This window comes from Poecilia reticulata, chromosome 6 (assembly GCF_904066995.2).
Source record: "Poecilia reticulata chromosome 6, P_reticulata-male-v2, whole genome shotgun sequence".
NCBI classification, from domain to species: domain Eukaryota; kingdom Metazoa; phylum Chordata; class Actinopteri; order Cyprinodontiformes; family Poeciliidae; genus Poecilia; species Poecilia reticulata.
The window spans coordinates 1,469,402-1,486,939 of NC_088835.1; the positions used below are offsets into that span (position 1 = coordinate 1,469,402).

Consider the following 17,538-nt stretch of genomic DNA (forward strand, 5'->3'; position numbering starts at 1 on the left):
TTCAACTGAGCACAGGGAAAATGTATGTTGACAAAATCTACTGTCTGAAATGAGCTGGTTGCCTGTTATGAGTCTAAGTTTGCTGTAAATCTTAGAATGATGAGTCCTCTAATGTTAAAAGTTATAATGGAAAATCCTTACTGGTTCCATTTTGGACAAAAATTTAATTAATAAAGATTGTATTTCACTTAGCAAAGGGCCTACTTTAGTATCTAAAGGTTCACTGTTGAATTTTGGATCCCAAATGAGCCTACTGCAGTAATACTACATGGAGCCATAAAAATGTCCAAGTCAAAAGGAGTATTAAAAAAAATCCTTAAAGTTTCTATGATTTCCTTAGAATGTTCTATTCTGTTAGATTCTCAGTATGTGATTAAGAAAATATCTCTCTTCAAAGTGTTGAGGTGAGGGCTGTGTGCTGTCAGTTAAAGCTACAGGATACATGATTTTACATCATTTTTATTAATTTGGTTTGTCCAAGAATAAAAAAAATAAACAATGAAACATCTGCACAATGTGGAGTACTACAATGAGAGGCGGAGTGCGGGATGAGACAGCAGACAGGTGTTACATCAATTCTGCAGTGATTTTGTAAACCACATTCACATGTACAATGAGTGACATGAAAAACACATGTTACATGTGCATTCTAAATCAGAGATGTGGCAGTTCAGTAATGCTTAGAGCCAGAACACGATGCTATCGTCTACATTATTACCACTTTCTAGCTCAGAATTGGGAAGATAATGTAAACATATGTAATGGTCGTTTGGGGGTAGAATATGTCAAAATATGGGCCGGACTTTAGCAAAAAGTAGAAACTATAAACGAAATCAGTGCAAGTCAACCCCGATCCCTTACCCTGAATTGAAGACACTGCTGCAGTAGGTTACTATATTAAAGGGAAGAGGCACACTAATATGTTAACCCAACCTCAAGCCATCACTGTCCCCTGTTCTCTCTGCTCTGGAAGACAGATAGGACGGTCTACGCCATGACTTTCTTCTTGCACTCCACGGAGCAGAACAGGCAGTTCTTCACTGCCATGAAGCGCTGGCCAATCAGGCACTTGGTGCAACCAGAGCATTTGAAGCAGTCCGGCTCGGCGTGCCAGTGGTGCTCGCCGTAGGAAACCCTCTGAGCCTCAGGCTCCACCGCCTTCTGGCATGAGGCACATTTCTGTCAAGAGGAAGGATATCATAACGTCAAATCCCAGTCATCTTCCTTCAATATTTCACATATTTGGTCAGATCAATAAGTCACATGCAAAGGACCAATCCTAATGTTTACGAATGAGTGTAGCATGGAGGCATAGTGGAGATTCAATCAGTTATTACTGTATGCACAATCATATAAAGAGAGTTTTAAAGTTGATTCCATCTGTGCAGAAGAGTGTTAAAAAAGTATAGCAATCATTATGTTACTATTAACAGTAATTAGTTTCTCCCACCTGACAGTAAGTGGTAATTCCCTTTATGTATAAGCTCTACCTTCAATATTTCGACAGTATATAAAATAATATGTCTTATCCAGTGACATAAAATCAGCTCAATTCTGTTTAGATTATCCAATATATGTTTTTTAAAAAAACACTCTTCTGATTTGCTGAAGTGAATAAAACCCAAACAAATCAGTCAAAACCTCAGAGCTTCCATTCTGCTGAACTTGGGTTCTGATCTGGGAACAGCTACACTGGCAGCAGAAAGCATGACGTCTGTTTTGTTCATTAAACTGCCTCATACTTTAACATCTTCCTGTTTTTGTTAGTGCTAAAAGCTTCGGCTGATGATCACAGTGTTGATGTCGTCATGGTGCATGATCTTTCCTTTGATAAACACTTTCATTGATTTTCTATTTCAGCTGCCTTATACATTACTGATTTACACATGAAACCTTTACAGGTGACCACATTTGTAAACAAAATGTCAAGCAGTATACATACAAATCGATAGCTTTGTGAAGGTCAAATAATTCTGCAGGTCATCCTAAAGACATGATTCTATTTAAATCTTAACTAAAGCTGATTGGAACCATCATAATGGATCGTCTGTTTTAAACATCAACAGGCTTCATAAAGCACTTTCAGTTCAGTAAAAAATTAATTTTCTAGTTAATGGTTTATAGATTTAATTGCTGAACTAAAACAAAGTTTACATAAAGAGTCTTTTATTTTATGCTCCTTAAAACCAATTTGAATCAAAAGATCAGAATTCAAAGAAAAGCAGATTGGTATCCACCAAGAAAAACCTGACTGGTTCATTGTAGAGTTTATAGATTCCTTTCCCATCACATATTTACATTATCTTGTTTAACACATTCTAGTTCTTGGAATGGCTATTAATGGACTAGGATCTCCAGATTAAATAATTACATTTATTTAAAGAGACGGTATGTGTTTTTCAGGCATATAGTGCCATATAATAGTGCAATCTAGTAAATATGTTAACTTCACTTGTTATAAAAAGGCATGTCAATGTATGTATATCAAATTATGACTTAAAAGATATCTGATTTCATAATTTTTCATCTTAAATTGGACCTCCGTCTCAGGCCCAGTTTCGTTTTAGACTGGTGCCTTCAGGAAGTTATCACAACTCTATTGACCCTTTAACAATGTTTTACCAGTGTTTCACTGACAAGTCTCTCCTATAATGAACTCAGCAGATGCTCAGTTCCAGCAGGTTTTGCTAATTACTGCTGGCTAGTCTGAAGGAGCTGAGTGGAGGGGGAGGGAAGGCTCTGTGAGGTGGAAGTTTGGAAGCTGCAGCTCTGAGGAGGAGCTGAGTCTCCAAGCAGCTAGATCCAAGCAGGCATTTTGCACAGCTGAATGGTTGACATGGAGATTAGATGATTTCTCAAACATGCATGAAAGAATCAAGGCAACACCCCAAGTATATTTATATTGACAAAATAACATTATAACATGATGTAAAGCTAAAAAAAAGACTATTCTACATAATACTGCCCCTTTAAATAGTCATTTAATGTAAATGTTACAGCCTGTTAAAAGGTTTATAAAACGGTGCTTCAGTCACAAGGAGAAAGATTTGGAGCCGTTTAAAGATAGTAGAAAGACTATGAATATGGCTCCACTTAAAATAGCCGTTTCCTCTGGTCTCTATTACAAACCAATTTTATTTAATTAACCATCTGATGTAAATAATATCTCCAAATAACCCACCATAAAAAACACAAAACATGTTTTGAAGTCCTGCAGTGGATTGTTAGAGCAGCCATTGACTAAAACTTCCCAGAATTCCCCAGGTCTGTGTGTGTGTGTGTGTGTATGTGTGTGTTCCAGGTTAAAAATGACAACGTCTCCTGGAACAAAGTCAGGAGGCCAGACTCACCACAGCGTAGTTTTTCATGTAGCAGGGTTTGCAGATGGGCTTGTCGTTCTCCATCACATAAGTCTCTCCAGCTAGGATGCAGTCACAGTCAAAACAGCAGAAATGCTTCAGATGCCAGTTCTGTCCCTCCGCCTGGGTGTATTCATTACTGAAGATCAGCTGTGGATACACACACACACACACGCACACAGGTGTCAGCTCCTTTTTAAGCAAACATGTACGTTTCCAGACTAAGATCGACTGGTTGTCATCACCTCATCACAGCCGCCACATCGGGGCTTCTCGCTGTCTCCATAGTGACGTCCGCAGAACATCTTGCCTTTCTTCCAGAAGTAAATCATGTCTACCAGCAGTTCACTGCAGGTGCAGCACACAAAGCACGCCGGGTGCCACAGTTTGTCGTAGCCGGCCCGCTCGGCGTAGACGGCTGGCTCGCCCAGCAGCATGGGTTTCTTACAGTGATGGCAGGACTTGAAAAGGAAAGGAGAAAAACAATTGTCAAGGTGATGTAGCAGAGTGAAAAGGAAATATTTCAAAGCTCCTGTAAGTTAAACTCACAGGAGCTTTGTGAGTTTAACTCTGCATTATTTCAAATTATTAGAATTTAAATGCAAGACAATTTATTGAAACAAGCATGAATTAATTTGCTTGTTAACTTAAATGAGCTTCCTAGCAACCTAAAGTCAGTGTTATTTTTGTGAATGAGAACATTCTATTTTCGTCAATGACCTTTTACTTTGTTAACGAAAAACCAGACAAAACTGACATTTTATCTCAGAAAATTAATCAAATGAGATTTAATTGTAGTTTTTCTCTCCGAGGGTGAGACACGATGTAAAATAGATTAGACTTACTCTTCCTATCTATGAGTTTTGGCTTTTAACAAAAAAGTCAATTCAAATCAAACTGAAAAAAAAAAAACAGATGAACAAGTCTATTTATTTCAAAAAGTAGCTTCAGTTCAAAAAGTAGCGTTAGTTCACATAATAAATCTTAACTGCGAAAAGAAATGCATTTCCTTAAAGATGTAAGAAGTCAAACAGGCAGTCCTGCATGACTTCATTAGTTAGTCAACTATAACTTGAATAAATCTAAAATATTACACAAAGAAAGATTTTTTGGACTTTTAGGGTTCAGATCAAAATTAATACATTCAGGCTATTAAAAGGAGGCAGAAAAAGTTTTAAAATAATCTCATGATCCTGGAGAGCAGCATTGTCAAATTGTTTTACCAAAACTGTATAATTAAAAGATCTCCTTCTTCCACTTTTTATTTAATCAGAAATGCAAAAGAAATGAAAGCTAAAAACACGGCTAATAAAAGACAAACACATTTTACACTTAAAAATATTTCCATAGCATCATTTGACTAGGAGGGAGGGTCATATATGTACCTTTCTTGAATTCTAGTCACAGACCACACAAAATCATTCTAAGGTCACAAATGGCCCACAGACCGCTCCTTGGACATCCCTCTATAATATGTTTACATCCAGAAAAAAAAAAAAAAAAAAAAAAAAAAAAACTACAAAAAGGAAGCATGCTTATTCTAATCAATACTGCTATGACTGTGTTATTTAAACATTGTGCCTCTTATGAGTGCAGCAGCAAAATGAGCACACATTGCCCTGCTGAGCTTGTGGAACCATGAGGTTCTGACTGACTGTCCATGATGATACTGAGTATCACAAAGAACTGACTCACAGGCAGAGTCACAGCTCCCCCTAGTGTCCAATCTGGGAACAACATCAGTAGTCTCATATTACATACTGATCACACTGTGGAAAAACTGTGCAAAGGCTGTGTAGGCTTGTATTGTAGAACATAAGATGAGTGTTAATTCAAGAGTCAGAAATTGCTGAAATAGAATAGCTGCTAGCAGCAACAGTAATAATAATAATAATAATAATATTCTTGCTCAAGTTAAAGTGATGACATGATAAACTGTCAAGGTAACACCACTGCATTCTATCCAGAGTTATTTGACTTCTGTGTATTTGTTTTATTTATGCAAAATTAAATTTTAAAAAGGTATATATTTTACATCAACATATGTTTTGTGTTATAATACTTGAAACAAGTTGGAACAATTACACTAATTAAACTTAGAAGTATTTTTTTTAACCAAAATGCCTGTTATAGAGCATTTACCTTTGGAAATCATAAAATCCTGAATTTGAGTGGTAAGATTTTTTTCATACCATATAACAAACATATTTTAGTCATAAGATGAAAGGTTAGTCAAAAGACCAAAGTAAGCCTTTATTTATAGGAAATATTTTTATCTTGGATAATTTGAGGTATAACTGAGCCTGTCACAATAAGCAATAAATTGTATAACAAATTAAAACAAACTCAATAATTTCCATTTTCAGCCGTTTTTCTCCTGTTTTTCTTCCAAAAACTGGAAGATAAAAGTCTTCAACCTGCTATTTTGGTCTCAAATACACCCGTTTTTGATGGACTTTTTTTTTTTTTACAGACTTTTGAAATTTTGTTGTTTCCGCAGTTTTGTTTTGTTTTATTATTATTATGGATATTTAAATTGACTTCCTATTCCAGTGTTGAATTTTAATTAAAATTTAAAGTTTATTGATCTTTCAGAATATGTTCTTGTATTTTTATACTGTTACATTACTTGAAAATGGTCTCAAAACAGCAACATTATTGTTTATCGGAACAACGTCTGGGACAATTTATCGCCCAGGTCATTTATTACCGTAACAGGTGTTACGGTAATAAACACCTGTTTATTACCGTTTACTGTATGACACTGCTGTATGAGTAAGGGAAATTTTAAAAAACAAATTCCTTACAAAGTTCTTCTGTGGCAGTCCGGAGTTGATGGCTCCAGCACTGGCAACGGTACCCAGTGACCCTCCGGCTGGTCTCAGACCAGCAGACTGATCAGTCCCTGACCCTGGAGTGGCTCCAGCTCCGGTTCCAGCTCCGGTTCCAGCTCCGGTTCCAGCTCCGGTTCCAGCTCCGGCTCCGGTTCCGGTTCCAGCTCCAGCACCGGCTCCAGCTCCGGCAGGTCCAAATCCACCAACACCAGAACCCATAAGAACTGGTGCAGAATTGGCACCACCAGCTCCAACACCTGGTACGTTTCCAGCCCCTCCAACACCAGCTGCTCCGGGACCAAACCCAGCCCTCCCCGGTGTACCTCCAGAACCAGCCGCTGTTGCACCCGCTCCACCTGCCTGAATCTGAGCCACCTCCTCAGGCAGCAGGACATCTCCGACGCCCAAGGCCTCGTCCTTGCATTTACGGATGTACTGCTGCATCTGCTTCACCTCCGCAGGGCTCAGCTCATGGCACTTGGACGGGTCCTGGTCGTGCTCAGGCAGCTGGCGATCCATCTGCTGCCGGCGGTAAGCGGCCCCCTGCGTCCCGGCAACCGGACGCTTCTCAGGTGGGAGCAGTTCAATGTAGCGCACCGCCTGACGGAGGGGAGAGAATTCAAATCTAGTTCAAGTCCTAAATGTTTAAAGAGGGATGATTAGAAGACAGATCTGGGAGAAAAAAATGAAAGAACCAATCAGAGAGACTCTAGAGAAACTGTTCTGCCTTGCAGGACAGAAAACCACAACATGGCTCTTTCAGATACAACTCTAGACTAAACAAAGACAACTGGAGTAAAAGCTTAGTAAGAATCATAAGAACAGTCATTATATTTTATCGAAATATTTTAAAATATTTGTAAATAACACACTTCCAGACATAAATAGAGCAAAACATTTAGGACCCAAACTAGAAAGAGGTGACTTTCAACCTAAGTTTTGTGAGAAATTTACACAGAGAGAAAAAACATAAAATAAACAGACCCAGGGGAAACACTGTTTATTGAGCATAGTAAGATGTGTTTGATCAACTGATTAGAGATGTGAATATTTCAGTGATTCAAATCCAATTTGTATATATTATGTATATACATAATTCAATTCTCAAACAATTTATAATTTAAAAACAAATTTTTAGTATTGAAACTGCCGAGAGATTCTGTTTAAATTATGTGACTGACGAGAGGAAAAAGACAGTGTAAGCAGAGCTTTTATTGAAAACAATTCTATAAAGTTTCATATGTTATAAAATTCCTAATTTTTACTTAAAAATAGATTTGTGCATATTTTTTTTTAAGGTTTTATCAGCTCTAGTGGCCTTTATTTGATAGTTAGTTGACAGGAAAGTGGGTAATGAGAGAAGGGGAAGACATGCGGCAAAGGTCACCTGGCCGGGAATCGAACCTGCGACGGCCATGTCGAGTACCGAGGCCTCCATATGTGGATTGTGCTTATAGATATTTCATTTTGTTTTATAGAAATTCATTGCTGGCCCAAACATAATGATAAAGGCTTCGATCACTTGATTATTTTGCGATATATGAAAGCACAGTCCATAGTTCGATAAATGGTTACATCTTACTGATTTTATTTTTTAACAAACTCATTTGTGGGCCTGATTGAAAACAACATCCTCAGCAAGCATAATGTAGATGGTACCGATATGCCTAAGGTTGGCAGAAATGTAATCATCTGAATTATGCTGTCAATAGTAGCCTAAGCAGCTGAAAAAAAATATATATATATATATTTTTTTTTACCTCAGAATTTGTCATTTAATGAGGGTGGTCTCTTCCCTCATTCTGCTATGTCTCTATGTGGCCATCGTGGGCTACTATTGTGTAGCCCATGATGGAAAAACTCACAAAATCTGATAGGCCAATACAGCATCCTAGAGTCTATGTAGGTGTACATTTCTACTATTACTGATTAACTTTTTATAACTAACAAACTAGACACGAGTGACACGCTAAACAAACCCCAACATATACACCAGTTAAGGTTATAGCCCAAGTCTGTAACTTCAAATTACAGCTCCTATTTGCCTCTCATAGACAGACAGTGTAGACATATCATACATTTTCTGACTCCTTAGAGTCTGTTAAGTATTTTAGTCATTAACTCTTGTGTCCCTGATGTCCCTGGATACCACTGGGATGAAAGAAATGTATCTAGTTTGGTCAAAAGGTGTGGAAAAATGTGTATTTATATTTGGTTTAACAACCTCTGATGACATCTGTGTTGTTCAGAGAAACTCAAAACCTGATTCAAATGGAAGCCAAGAGTGTCCCCTTTAATATGATACCAAACATTATATTATAGATATTTGACAAATGCCCATACCATGAGCCTAAACCAGAGATACACCAGCTTAGCTGCCTGGCTATAAAAAAATGTAAAAGAAATATTTAAAATACAATTTTACAAAAAAAATTAAACTGACTAAAAACAATTTTTGAGCATTTTGATTCGATTCAGAATTCTGAGAACTGGGAATTGTGATCCGTCATAGTACTGAATTTATTCATCCCCTCAAAAACTGCTTTCCTGCACTGTAGTGAAAGAAGTATACCTCAAGAGACCACAGAGTGTCGCTGTCGTGCTGTAAAAGTTCAATTCCGAACCAACCCTACAAACCAAAAACACCATTTTAAAAAATTCCTCCAAGTCTGACTCTGACATAGTCCCTGTGACCACTAACTTTTCATGGTGTTGCTCAAAATGAACTGACACATCATTTAACTTCAAATGGAATACCTCCAAGCCAGATGAAGATGAGACACTTTAATGAGGAACCACTTTATTTACTGCTTTTAGTAAAATCTGGTTTGTAAACCATTTTAGAATGGCTAGATGGATTATTTGCTGTATTTGAAGAGGTTTTCTACCTTTCTGAAGAATGGGTTCAAGTTTCTTTAGAGACCGATAGAAAGACTTTTCTGAAACTGACCCCCTGAATCTAAACAGAGAAAATTAATGAGAGATTCAAAGTCTTACCAGATGCTTGTTGGCCACTGGTGGTGCCCACTCATAAGTGACGGATCTCATTGGAACATCTTTGGGGACTGGAACTGCATTGGCCGCTGTAACGTTAGCAGTAACCGGCACCTTGTTAGCCTTGACTGGAGTGACGGTGACATGTGTGGACAGAACCAGAGGCTTCCCCTGGGCTTGTGCTGGAGAGCCGATGGGCACCGGCCCTGGAGAGGTCACAGCAGGCTGTGCGTATGCCGCTGTGGGAGAAGGAGGTACCATCGTAGAGGAAGCCATAGGGGGCACTGTGTAAGCAGTGGTGGGGCTGGGCAGAGTGATGGTCACCATGTTGCCCTGGTAGCCTGGGATGCCATCTGTTTTCAGTTTGGCTATGAGGCCTGTGTACTTGGTGTCTTCAAACAGCTTGCCAACCTTCTTGTTCTCCTCAGAGTTCATTGACACGTCGTGTTCTGTGAGGCCGCACTTACAGTTCCTACAAATTTTCCTGCACAAGAAAATGAGTGTCTCGTCACGTTAAAATCTCCCACACACTTCAAAGTGCTGCAGTTGGCTTTCATTGATGGGTGACGAAAACTGCATCATTTTATTCGCAGAGATGAACTTGACACCAAGCCTGGATTTAACTATTTCAACAGAGATCTTTGTGAAGTGTTGTATGACTGGTCACAAAATTGTTGCTGTGTTTTATGTGGAAATGCACTAAGACAGCAAGTAGGTTTTTGTAAGAGACATGGATAATTTTGAGAAACGTATATCTGACACGGTGAGGTATTGTGTACAGTTCTGATTCTTCCCTGAATAACTACTACAGTAATTAGAGATGCACAGATCTGTATCGGTCCTGATATTGAAAAATAATTCTAGACAGGGTGTGAAGTGACAATGTGCCCAATCTCTAAGGGCAAACCTATTCAATTTAATGCTTTGTGCTCAAAGTGATTTCATGCTTTATTGTACATTATATTTAGAATTCCTAATTGCACTTTCTGAACCATTTGAAAGGTTTACTGCAGCTTATTTTACATGTTTGACCAAGGTAGTCAAACTATTGTTTTTGTCAATTTCAGTTTACATGTTTGACCAAGGTAGTCAAACTATTGTTTTTGTCAATTTCAGTTTCTAGATTATTGAAAATTGTGTGTCAATATGAACGTCCAAAAATCACGTGCCAACTGCGCGTTGACAGTTTGGGTTCTGACGCCTTCATACTACACTTCAGGGTTATCTCACATGTTTCACTTTAGATAATATGGAAAATCTTATGCTAATTTGAAATGAGGCCGCAGAGCAAACAAGTGTATTTTCCCCCAGTAATTAAGATTATTTTACTTCTAAAATATAGAAAAGCATATTTCTTGGACTTTTGAAATAGCTAACTTCACTCTATTAGTGTCTATTTAAACAGTATATAAGCATCAACTCCTCTGTGATATTGTTCAAATCACAGCCCCTTTAACAAGCCTCAACACAGATATCTTCATGCTTTTAGTCAACTCTGACATCATTTATGACAAGGCATGCTTGAGCTTGAACATACCAAACTTTAGCTGTGAAGAGGAATAATATATCAAATTGAACTGCGATAGCTTTTTAAACAGTTTGACGAGCAAGGAGACAAAAAAAAAAGAACAAACATTCTAACTTGACGAGTCTTGTGACTCAAGAAAAGTAGCTCTAGTTGCTGTGAGAAGTATGCCACAAGTCAATAGTTTTTCTGACGACAAAGTTTAGTGATCCAGCCAGGAGTGCTACAGTTTTATGAGCAGTGGTCTCACTCCATGGGAATGAGTGACTTTAATAGTCTGCACAGTCAGAAGTCCCAGCTAGCAGCCTGAAGGGCCGTTTTTAACCTCTTACTGTGGCTGATTTGTAGCTTTAAACAAAAACCCAAACCAAGCTATTGTCCAGAGTTCGAAATTTACACCAAAGCCGTCACTTTTGTTAAAGCTAAACTAAAACGACATAAATCTCTGAGGGGTGTCTGATCTCCATAGCAACGGGACACAATCAGGCTGTGAACTCCTGCTGCTGCCAGAGCATTTTAATTAAACCAAGGAGGAATGACATCACACTGACTCAGTGAATAAAGCCTTTTGTTTTCCTTTTATTACATCTATTAAGCCATGGTGAAATATGCAGCACTATACTACTGAGTGACCATAGAATCGTTGGAAAGATGTCTGTCATAAATTCCCATTTCCCACTTTAAGTTTTGCTAAGACAATAAGTGAGTTGATTTGCATTCATGACTGTAAGTGAACCACATATGAACAGACACTTTACGACTATGCTTCGTATAAAAACAAAATTGTGTTTCATGCATCAACTGCCTAGTTCAATTAGTATATGCTATAAACAATAAAAAAAAAAACAACATATGACCAGAAGTGGAAGACTTTTAGGTCGACTGGTGTGGACCAGATGCTCAGAAAATAAAAAATTCAATGAACATGCCATACTTAGACATCAACTATTCAAGCTAACAAACAACACTCTTGTGTGGAAGAGAAGAAGGCTCAAAGTCAGATATTTTCTACATTTATAAGGTCTTGGAAAGCCAACCCTGAACAACACAGAGATTAAAAAAGTCATTTAAATAGAAACTATTTTCAATTGAGACATGTTGGTTGTTCATTCAGACAAATTAAAAACGAGATAAACAAATAACAGGAAAGCTAACACGTTACAGCAACGCACAGACACCCAGCCATCTTACCTCTAGTGTCATGAACTCAAACTCTGCTTGCGGATAAAATATTTGAGCACAGTGTCAAAGATACAAAATATTTCAAAGACGGTGCTGGGGTCAACATGATGAACGTGGACAAAAAAAGTGTGACAAAAAAACCCCCTGATATTTACGTCAAAATATTTAGTATTCTTACACAGAGAAAAGTAATTCTGCTGTGTCTTACAGGTTTTCACCAACACTGAGTATAAGTAAAACCTCATTTTGCAGTGACTGTTTCACTCACGAGGTTCAACACCATTTCTGTTTCTAACCCAAATAATGAAGCAAAAAATATTTAACCAGTTAGCTGGTTAAATATTTGACCAAATCAGTCAAATTTGGTCAGAGATCAAGACATTAGAAATTGTGATTCAGTGAGGAAGCAGGACATTAAACTCCTCCGCTCACTGTGCTTGCTCTCGTCATGCATCACTGTCAACAAACAGATTGTGCAAACCTCCAGAAGTGCAGCTCGAATCCCTCGCATTTGTCCTTGCATTTTAAGCACGCCGCTCCAGCGCCAAACTCGTGGCCGAGAGTCACCTGGAAAAGAGAAGAAAAAAAAACATCATTAATATTTAGACTTCACTTGATATTAGGTGAATTTAAAATGACTCTGAATAAAGTTTTACTGGACACAGATTCCAAAATGAACACATTTCTGACATAGCTAGTAAGATTTTAAATTGCATTCCCCCCCTCCTGATAGAGGACGATGATTTATATTTCAGAGAGGTATTTTGAGATGACGTGGAAAAAGTGTCTCCTGGAGGTTGGGAGTGAACTCTTGGGAGTTTTGTTGTTTCTGGAAATGAACACAAGGTGCTAATCCTGGAAGAGAGAGGCAACTCTGCAGAGCTCGATTTGGTAGCGTCTTTTTTGACCTAAGCAACTGTTGATCATGAGCCTTACATTAATAAACAGACCTGCTACAGACTGATAACTTTATCAGTTAAATTTCCCCCCTTTCCTCCAGACTCTAGGGTCTTTGACCTACCTCAGGAAGTGACAGGGCGTTTGCAGCCAAAGAAAAAGAAAAGATCTCAACCCGACTGAAGAAAAACAATCTGAACTTTTATCCCTTTAAGCCATCTCTACTCTTACATCTGTTTTTCTTTTAGAACATGTATGTCAGCCAATGGTCATATGCACCTTAGCCCATTACTGCTGTTTACTCCCATTTATGGGTAACTATTCAATGAAGCTCAAAGCCTCATGGGAGCCCAGCAGGCACCCCTGCTGTCAAAAGGCATGTTTTGACCCAAAAGACACTTGCTGGTGAGGAATGCAGACAAGAGACTGTTTGCAGCAATGGCTTCCTCCTCATGGGAGAGTTCAAGCAACAGCTGCAGAAACTGCAATTAGATTTAAAACTGTCAAACAGACCACTGGATCTAGGAGAGACTGAATTGTACTTATGAGCTTCAGATCCAAGCAAAACTTGCAGAAGACCAAGCTAACGGGTCAAAACATGTGGTGGTCTAAATATTTATCTGAGCACAGTGAAAATGAGTAGCTGTTGGAAGGGTGTGTATGCATCTGCATCCCCGTGCTTTGTTTAATGAGTGACTCTGCATGAGGCTAGACTCACAGGGTGATTCACTCTACAAATGATTTACTCCACCTACAGTAGAAATGATGACAAAGTGTATAACTGAGGGTCACTGGTACAGTTTATACTGCTGCAGAGGAGTCACTGTTCTTCCAACAAAGCAACTTCTGCAGAAAAACGACCTATGGTTCACCCCCATCGTCATGAGTCCCACATTCTCAAGTTTTTATGTGTAAGAAATTTGAAAATATCGTCTCCTTTTCTTTCCACTTGACAATGCTGTGCTTCTTTATGTTGCTCCATCGCATGAAATCCCAACACACACACACACACACACACAACATGTGGAACAAGAACTGGGAATACTTTTGGAAGGCACTGGAAATCTCAGCTTGTGTAGCTGTGTAGTAACCGTAATGTTTAATACTCAAACTACATCATATGGTTTCTGTGTATTCAACTAGTTTCATTTAAGGATGCACAATACTTTATTTTTGGTCGCTATCCCATATACCGATGTAATAAAACTCATTTGGCCGACAACAGATGCCAACACCAATATTTTTCTTCCTATACCTTTTTACTGAAACTATATGACTTTCTCTACTGTGGAATTAAAATACTTCATTATCTTTATCAATTTGGCCTGCTGTCAAATGCAAATGGTAAGAAGAAGGCTGAAAATGATGCAACATTTTCAACTTACACAGCACAACATCAGTAAATTTGATGTTGTGCTGCAGGCATCATTGTCCCTGGTTTGTCATATAAAAACAACAATTTATCGGTGACTTATTTTGACGGAATGGCCAACGTCCGATACTAAATTTTACAGCTAATATTGGCCGATACCGATGCACAACCATAATATTGTGCATCCCTATTTCCTCATATTTCCAAACCATCTCAAGCTCTGTCTGATTGGATCTCAATAGTCAAGTCATGCAGCAGATTCTCACTTAGATTCAGGTCTGGTATTTAACTGACCTTTTTAGCATATAAATATACAGTAATGTAAATTATTCAACTGCATTTCTAGATCAGGGGTCTGCAGACTGAGGCTCTTTGGACCTTCAACAATGGTTCTTAATAATTTGGCTAGAAAAGTGCAGAATCAATACATTTTTAAAACATAGATAACTGAAGATTTTAGCTGTTTTTTTTTAAGTTTTTTTTTTTTGCATGGAGTAAATACTTTATTAACAGAATGCTAAATCTGGTGGTAGGGGCACCTGGAAGTCTGTCAGCAGCCCACAATGTTTTTGGTTTTCTGTTAATAAATTATTACAAAGATTCAGAGATGCACAAGCAGACACCATGATTAGAAAATTACAGTGTGTGAAGTCAATGAGCAGGTGGAGGGGCGGCGCAAATGGTGTGCAGCCTCTTTCACCAAATTCCATGGGTCAACTATAAACCTAAAAAAGCTATTTAAAATAAGTGTCAGTCTGGTGGGGGCCAAGTAAAGCCTGGTGACCCGTCAGGCTTATAGTACACTGGGAAACCCTGGAGTAACACAAGTATGAGTAATATTTATTGTTTTTTCACATCATTATGTTGGAAATGCATGTGTCCTCTACGTGGCTTGTGGTAAAATTTAACTGAAAGTTTAATGGCTGTATTTCAACAATGAATTTCTGCCTGTTCAGCACATCTAACTTTACTGTCTATAGATTCATTCACAAGAGTTACAACAAGCCTCTTGACTGTTTCTCTGATTCATGTTCTCCTTCCCCGTTTCAATTTTAAGATGGAATATTACTCCCTAAAAGAGACAAAACAGGAAAGTACTTCACAACCTAACTCGGCTATAAACGTCTCTGCTAGTTTTTCTCCTCTTTGTCTTGATAAAGCTGCTTCCACCAATGTTCTCTAACAAACCTCTGAAACCTTCACAGAACAGGTGGATTTACACTGGCAAATTACACACAAATTGACCTTATTTACTAATCAGATGACTTCCGAAGGTACTAAAAGATTTAGATTTTATTCTGGAGGCTACACGATAAATGGCCCAAATAGAAATGCCAAATGCATTTAATTGTATTTGTAAAACTTTTTTTTTTTACTTTGTTTTCCGATTTACTTAAAAATTGTGCAATATTTGCCTTCCGACCTAAAACGACCTGCACTGGAGTTTACTTTGTTTGTTGTACTTTTAAAGTTGGAGAAATGTGAAGTTCAATACCTTCAAATGAAAACATACGTCTTTAACAAACGGGTTAATTTACTTTTGTGACCTTTTTAAGCCTTTAAAATGTTGTTTTCATCCACACTGAAACAGGAAAGCAAGTTGAAGTGATCTGTAAACTCGCCATCAGTCACGCAGTCAGTTCCCTCACGAGCAACTTGAGCAGGAAGGGAAAGTAACCGCTTTCTGACAACTTCGAAAGTCGCTTTCCAACTCTGTGAACTTAGCCGTACGATTTTACAAACGACATTTAAACTAAGAGAAATTACTACAAAGTGGTGTTAGGTGTATCTGAGTAAGAATTTTCATTTGTTCCAGTCTCAAAGTTTGAGTCAGAAACGCCTCCTAACTAAATGAATCGTAACCCATTGGATCAGTACGGCGGGGTTTTGTCGCCACCTGTTCGGTGCTCGGCGCACCTTTCAGGGCGTTCCCAGCTGTTCTCACATGGACAGAGGAGACTCCACGGGACGGGACAACTTACCTTCTTCATTTCCTTCTCTATCTCCATCTTGCTGTCTGTGTGTACGAGGCGGGTACTCTGTCTGAAGGAGCGCTCAACCAGACAGGCGCCGATAGTAACAAACCGGGACAGAGAGATGAAACAGCTCCGCACCGGTCTCCTCTCTGGCAAGTCCTGCTCGTGCTGAGCCACACGTGTGTCAAGCGGGGCACAATCACAGGCACAACTTCCGCTCAAATGTTTCAGAGAAATAAAACAAGTCTTTTAATCAATTACGAAACAAAATTATCGAATACACGGGGTTGTTAGATATATGAATTACTAATGCCCACACACAGCGGCAGTTTGATCAAAATAAAGCAAAAGTACGTCATTTTGTGTGAAAGGTTTACATTTTGTGATAGTGTGGGAAACAGTTATCATTCATCCCAAAAGGACCAAAAAGGTTTTCTCTTCAAATTGTACAACAGAGACTCATAGTCTTAGTTCAGTCACTGATGCACACACTTTTCCATTGGTGTAACGCAACTAAAATTAAATTAAACAAAACAGCGCATAGGAAATGTTAATGATGACAAAAATAGTTTAAATATTATTTATAATAATATTATTATTGTTATTATTGCTAAGAAAAATAGTAGTGCATAATTTAGTAGACAAAGTATTTAACAAGTTTGACAAATATCTCAAAGAGTTACTATATCACACTTATTTTCTTCCCTAACTATTTTGTTTCTTATTGTGAAAGCCAGATATTTGTATTTCCGGTAGCATCTTTTTATTCTTGAATATCCTTTCTTCCAGGGGTCCCGTTCACTTTTCTTCCAGGGATTGTGAGAGGAGTGCTTCCGCTTAGCCAGATATGTATCTAAACCTATCAGGAGCAAAGACAGCCCCAGAGGGGCGTGGTCACAGCGTGACAAAAGGAAATGACTGTCCCCTGATATACGGGATACAAATTTATTTCCAAAATCTGACTTTTTAAAATAATACCAATGCATTTGTTGGCATGCTGACAGCTGATTTGCAGATTAAAACTAAACTAACTCTGTTCAAAGAATTCTACTTTTAAAATGCAGAATCAAATATTCCAAAAACCACACACCACAGCTGGTGTGTTTTGTGATGTTGCTGTTTGTGGTCGTTGTTACAGCTCACAGTCCACGATAGAAACATTCTGGGGAACAGCTGCTGGGTTGCCTCAGTGACAGGAAACAATGGTGGTTAGCAGCTTCCTGTAAGGGCTGTTTCTGGCCCTGTCAGAGGAAATGATACCGTCACGCCCTGACAGATCATACATGGTGTTATCTGTTAAGGAACTCTGTTCAATAAGGAACAAGATGCCTGGCAAAACTCAGATGAGTGTGCAATGAAGTGGAGAAAAAAACAATACAGGATTTTTCTTTTTTTCCCT

General features: G+C 38.4%; 1 protein-coding gene across 1 annotated transcript; it reads right to left on the reverse strand.

Moving 5' to 3' along the window:
* Positions 1–443: 443 nt before the first annotated feature.
* tes (testis derived transcript (3 LIM domains)) lies at positions 444–16,359 on the reverse strand. The gene is made up of 7 exons (XM_008410633.2): positions 16,146–16,359; positions 12,376–12,461; positions 9,191–9,671; positions 6,167–6,793; positions 3,605–3,820; positions 3,351–3,509; positions 444–1,179 (listed from the first exon to the last, which is right to left on the reverse strand). Exons 1-7 carry the CDS (start codon positions 16,170–16,172, stop codon positions 988–990), a joined length of 1,788 nt encoding a protein of 595 aa, XP_008408855.2. The 5' UTR covers positions 16,173–16,359; the 3' UTR covers positions 444–987.
* Positions 16,360–17,538: the final 1,179 nt, after the last annotated feature.

Bases quoted from the DNA above. Each gene is read 5' to 3' on its own strand.
- tes (XM_008410633.2), bottom strand. From the start codon at position 16,172: ATGGAGATAGAGAAGGAAATGAAGAAG. The intron at 9,672-12,375 runs GTTTGCACAATC...TTTCTTGTGCAG, and splicing joins TTCGAGCTGCACTTCTGGAG to GAAAATTTGTAGGAACTGTA. The intron at 3,821-6,166 runs GTAAGGAATTTG...TTCCTTTTCAAG, and splicing joins GACTGCCACAGAAGAACTTT to TCCTGCCATCACTGTAAGAA.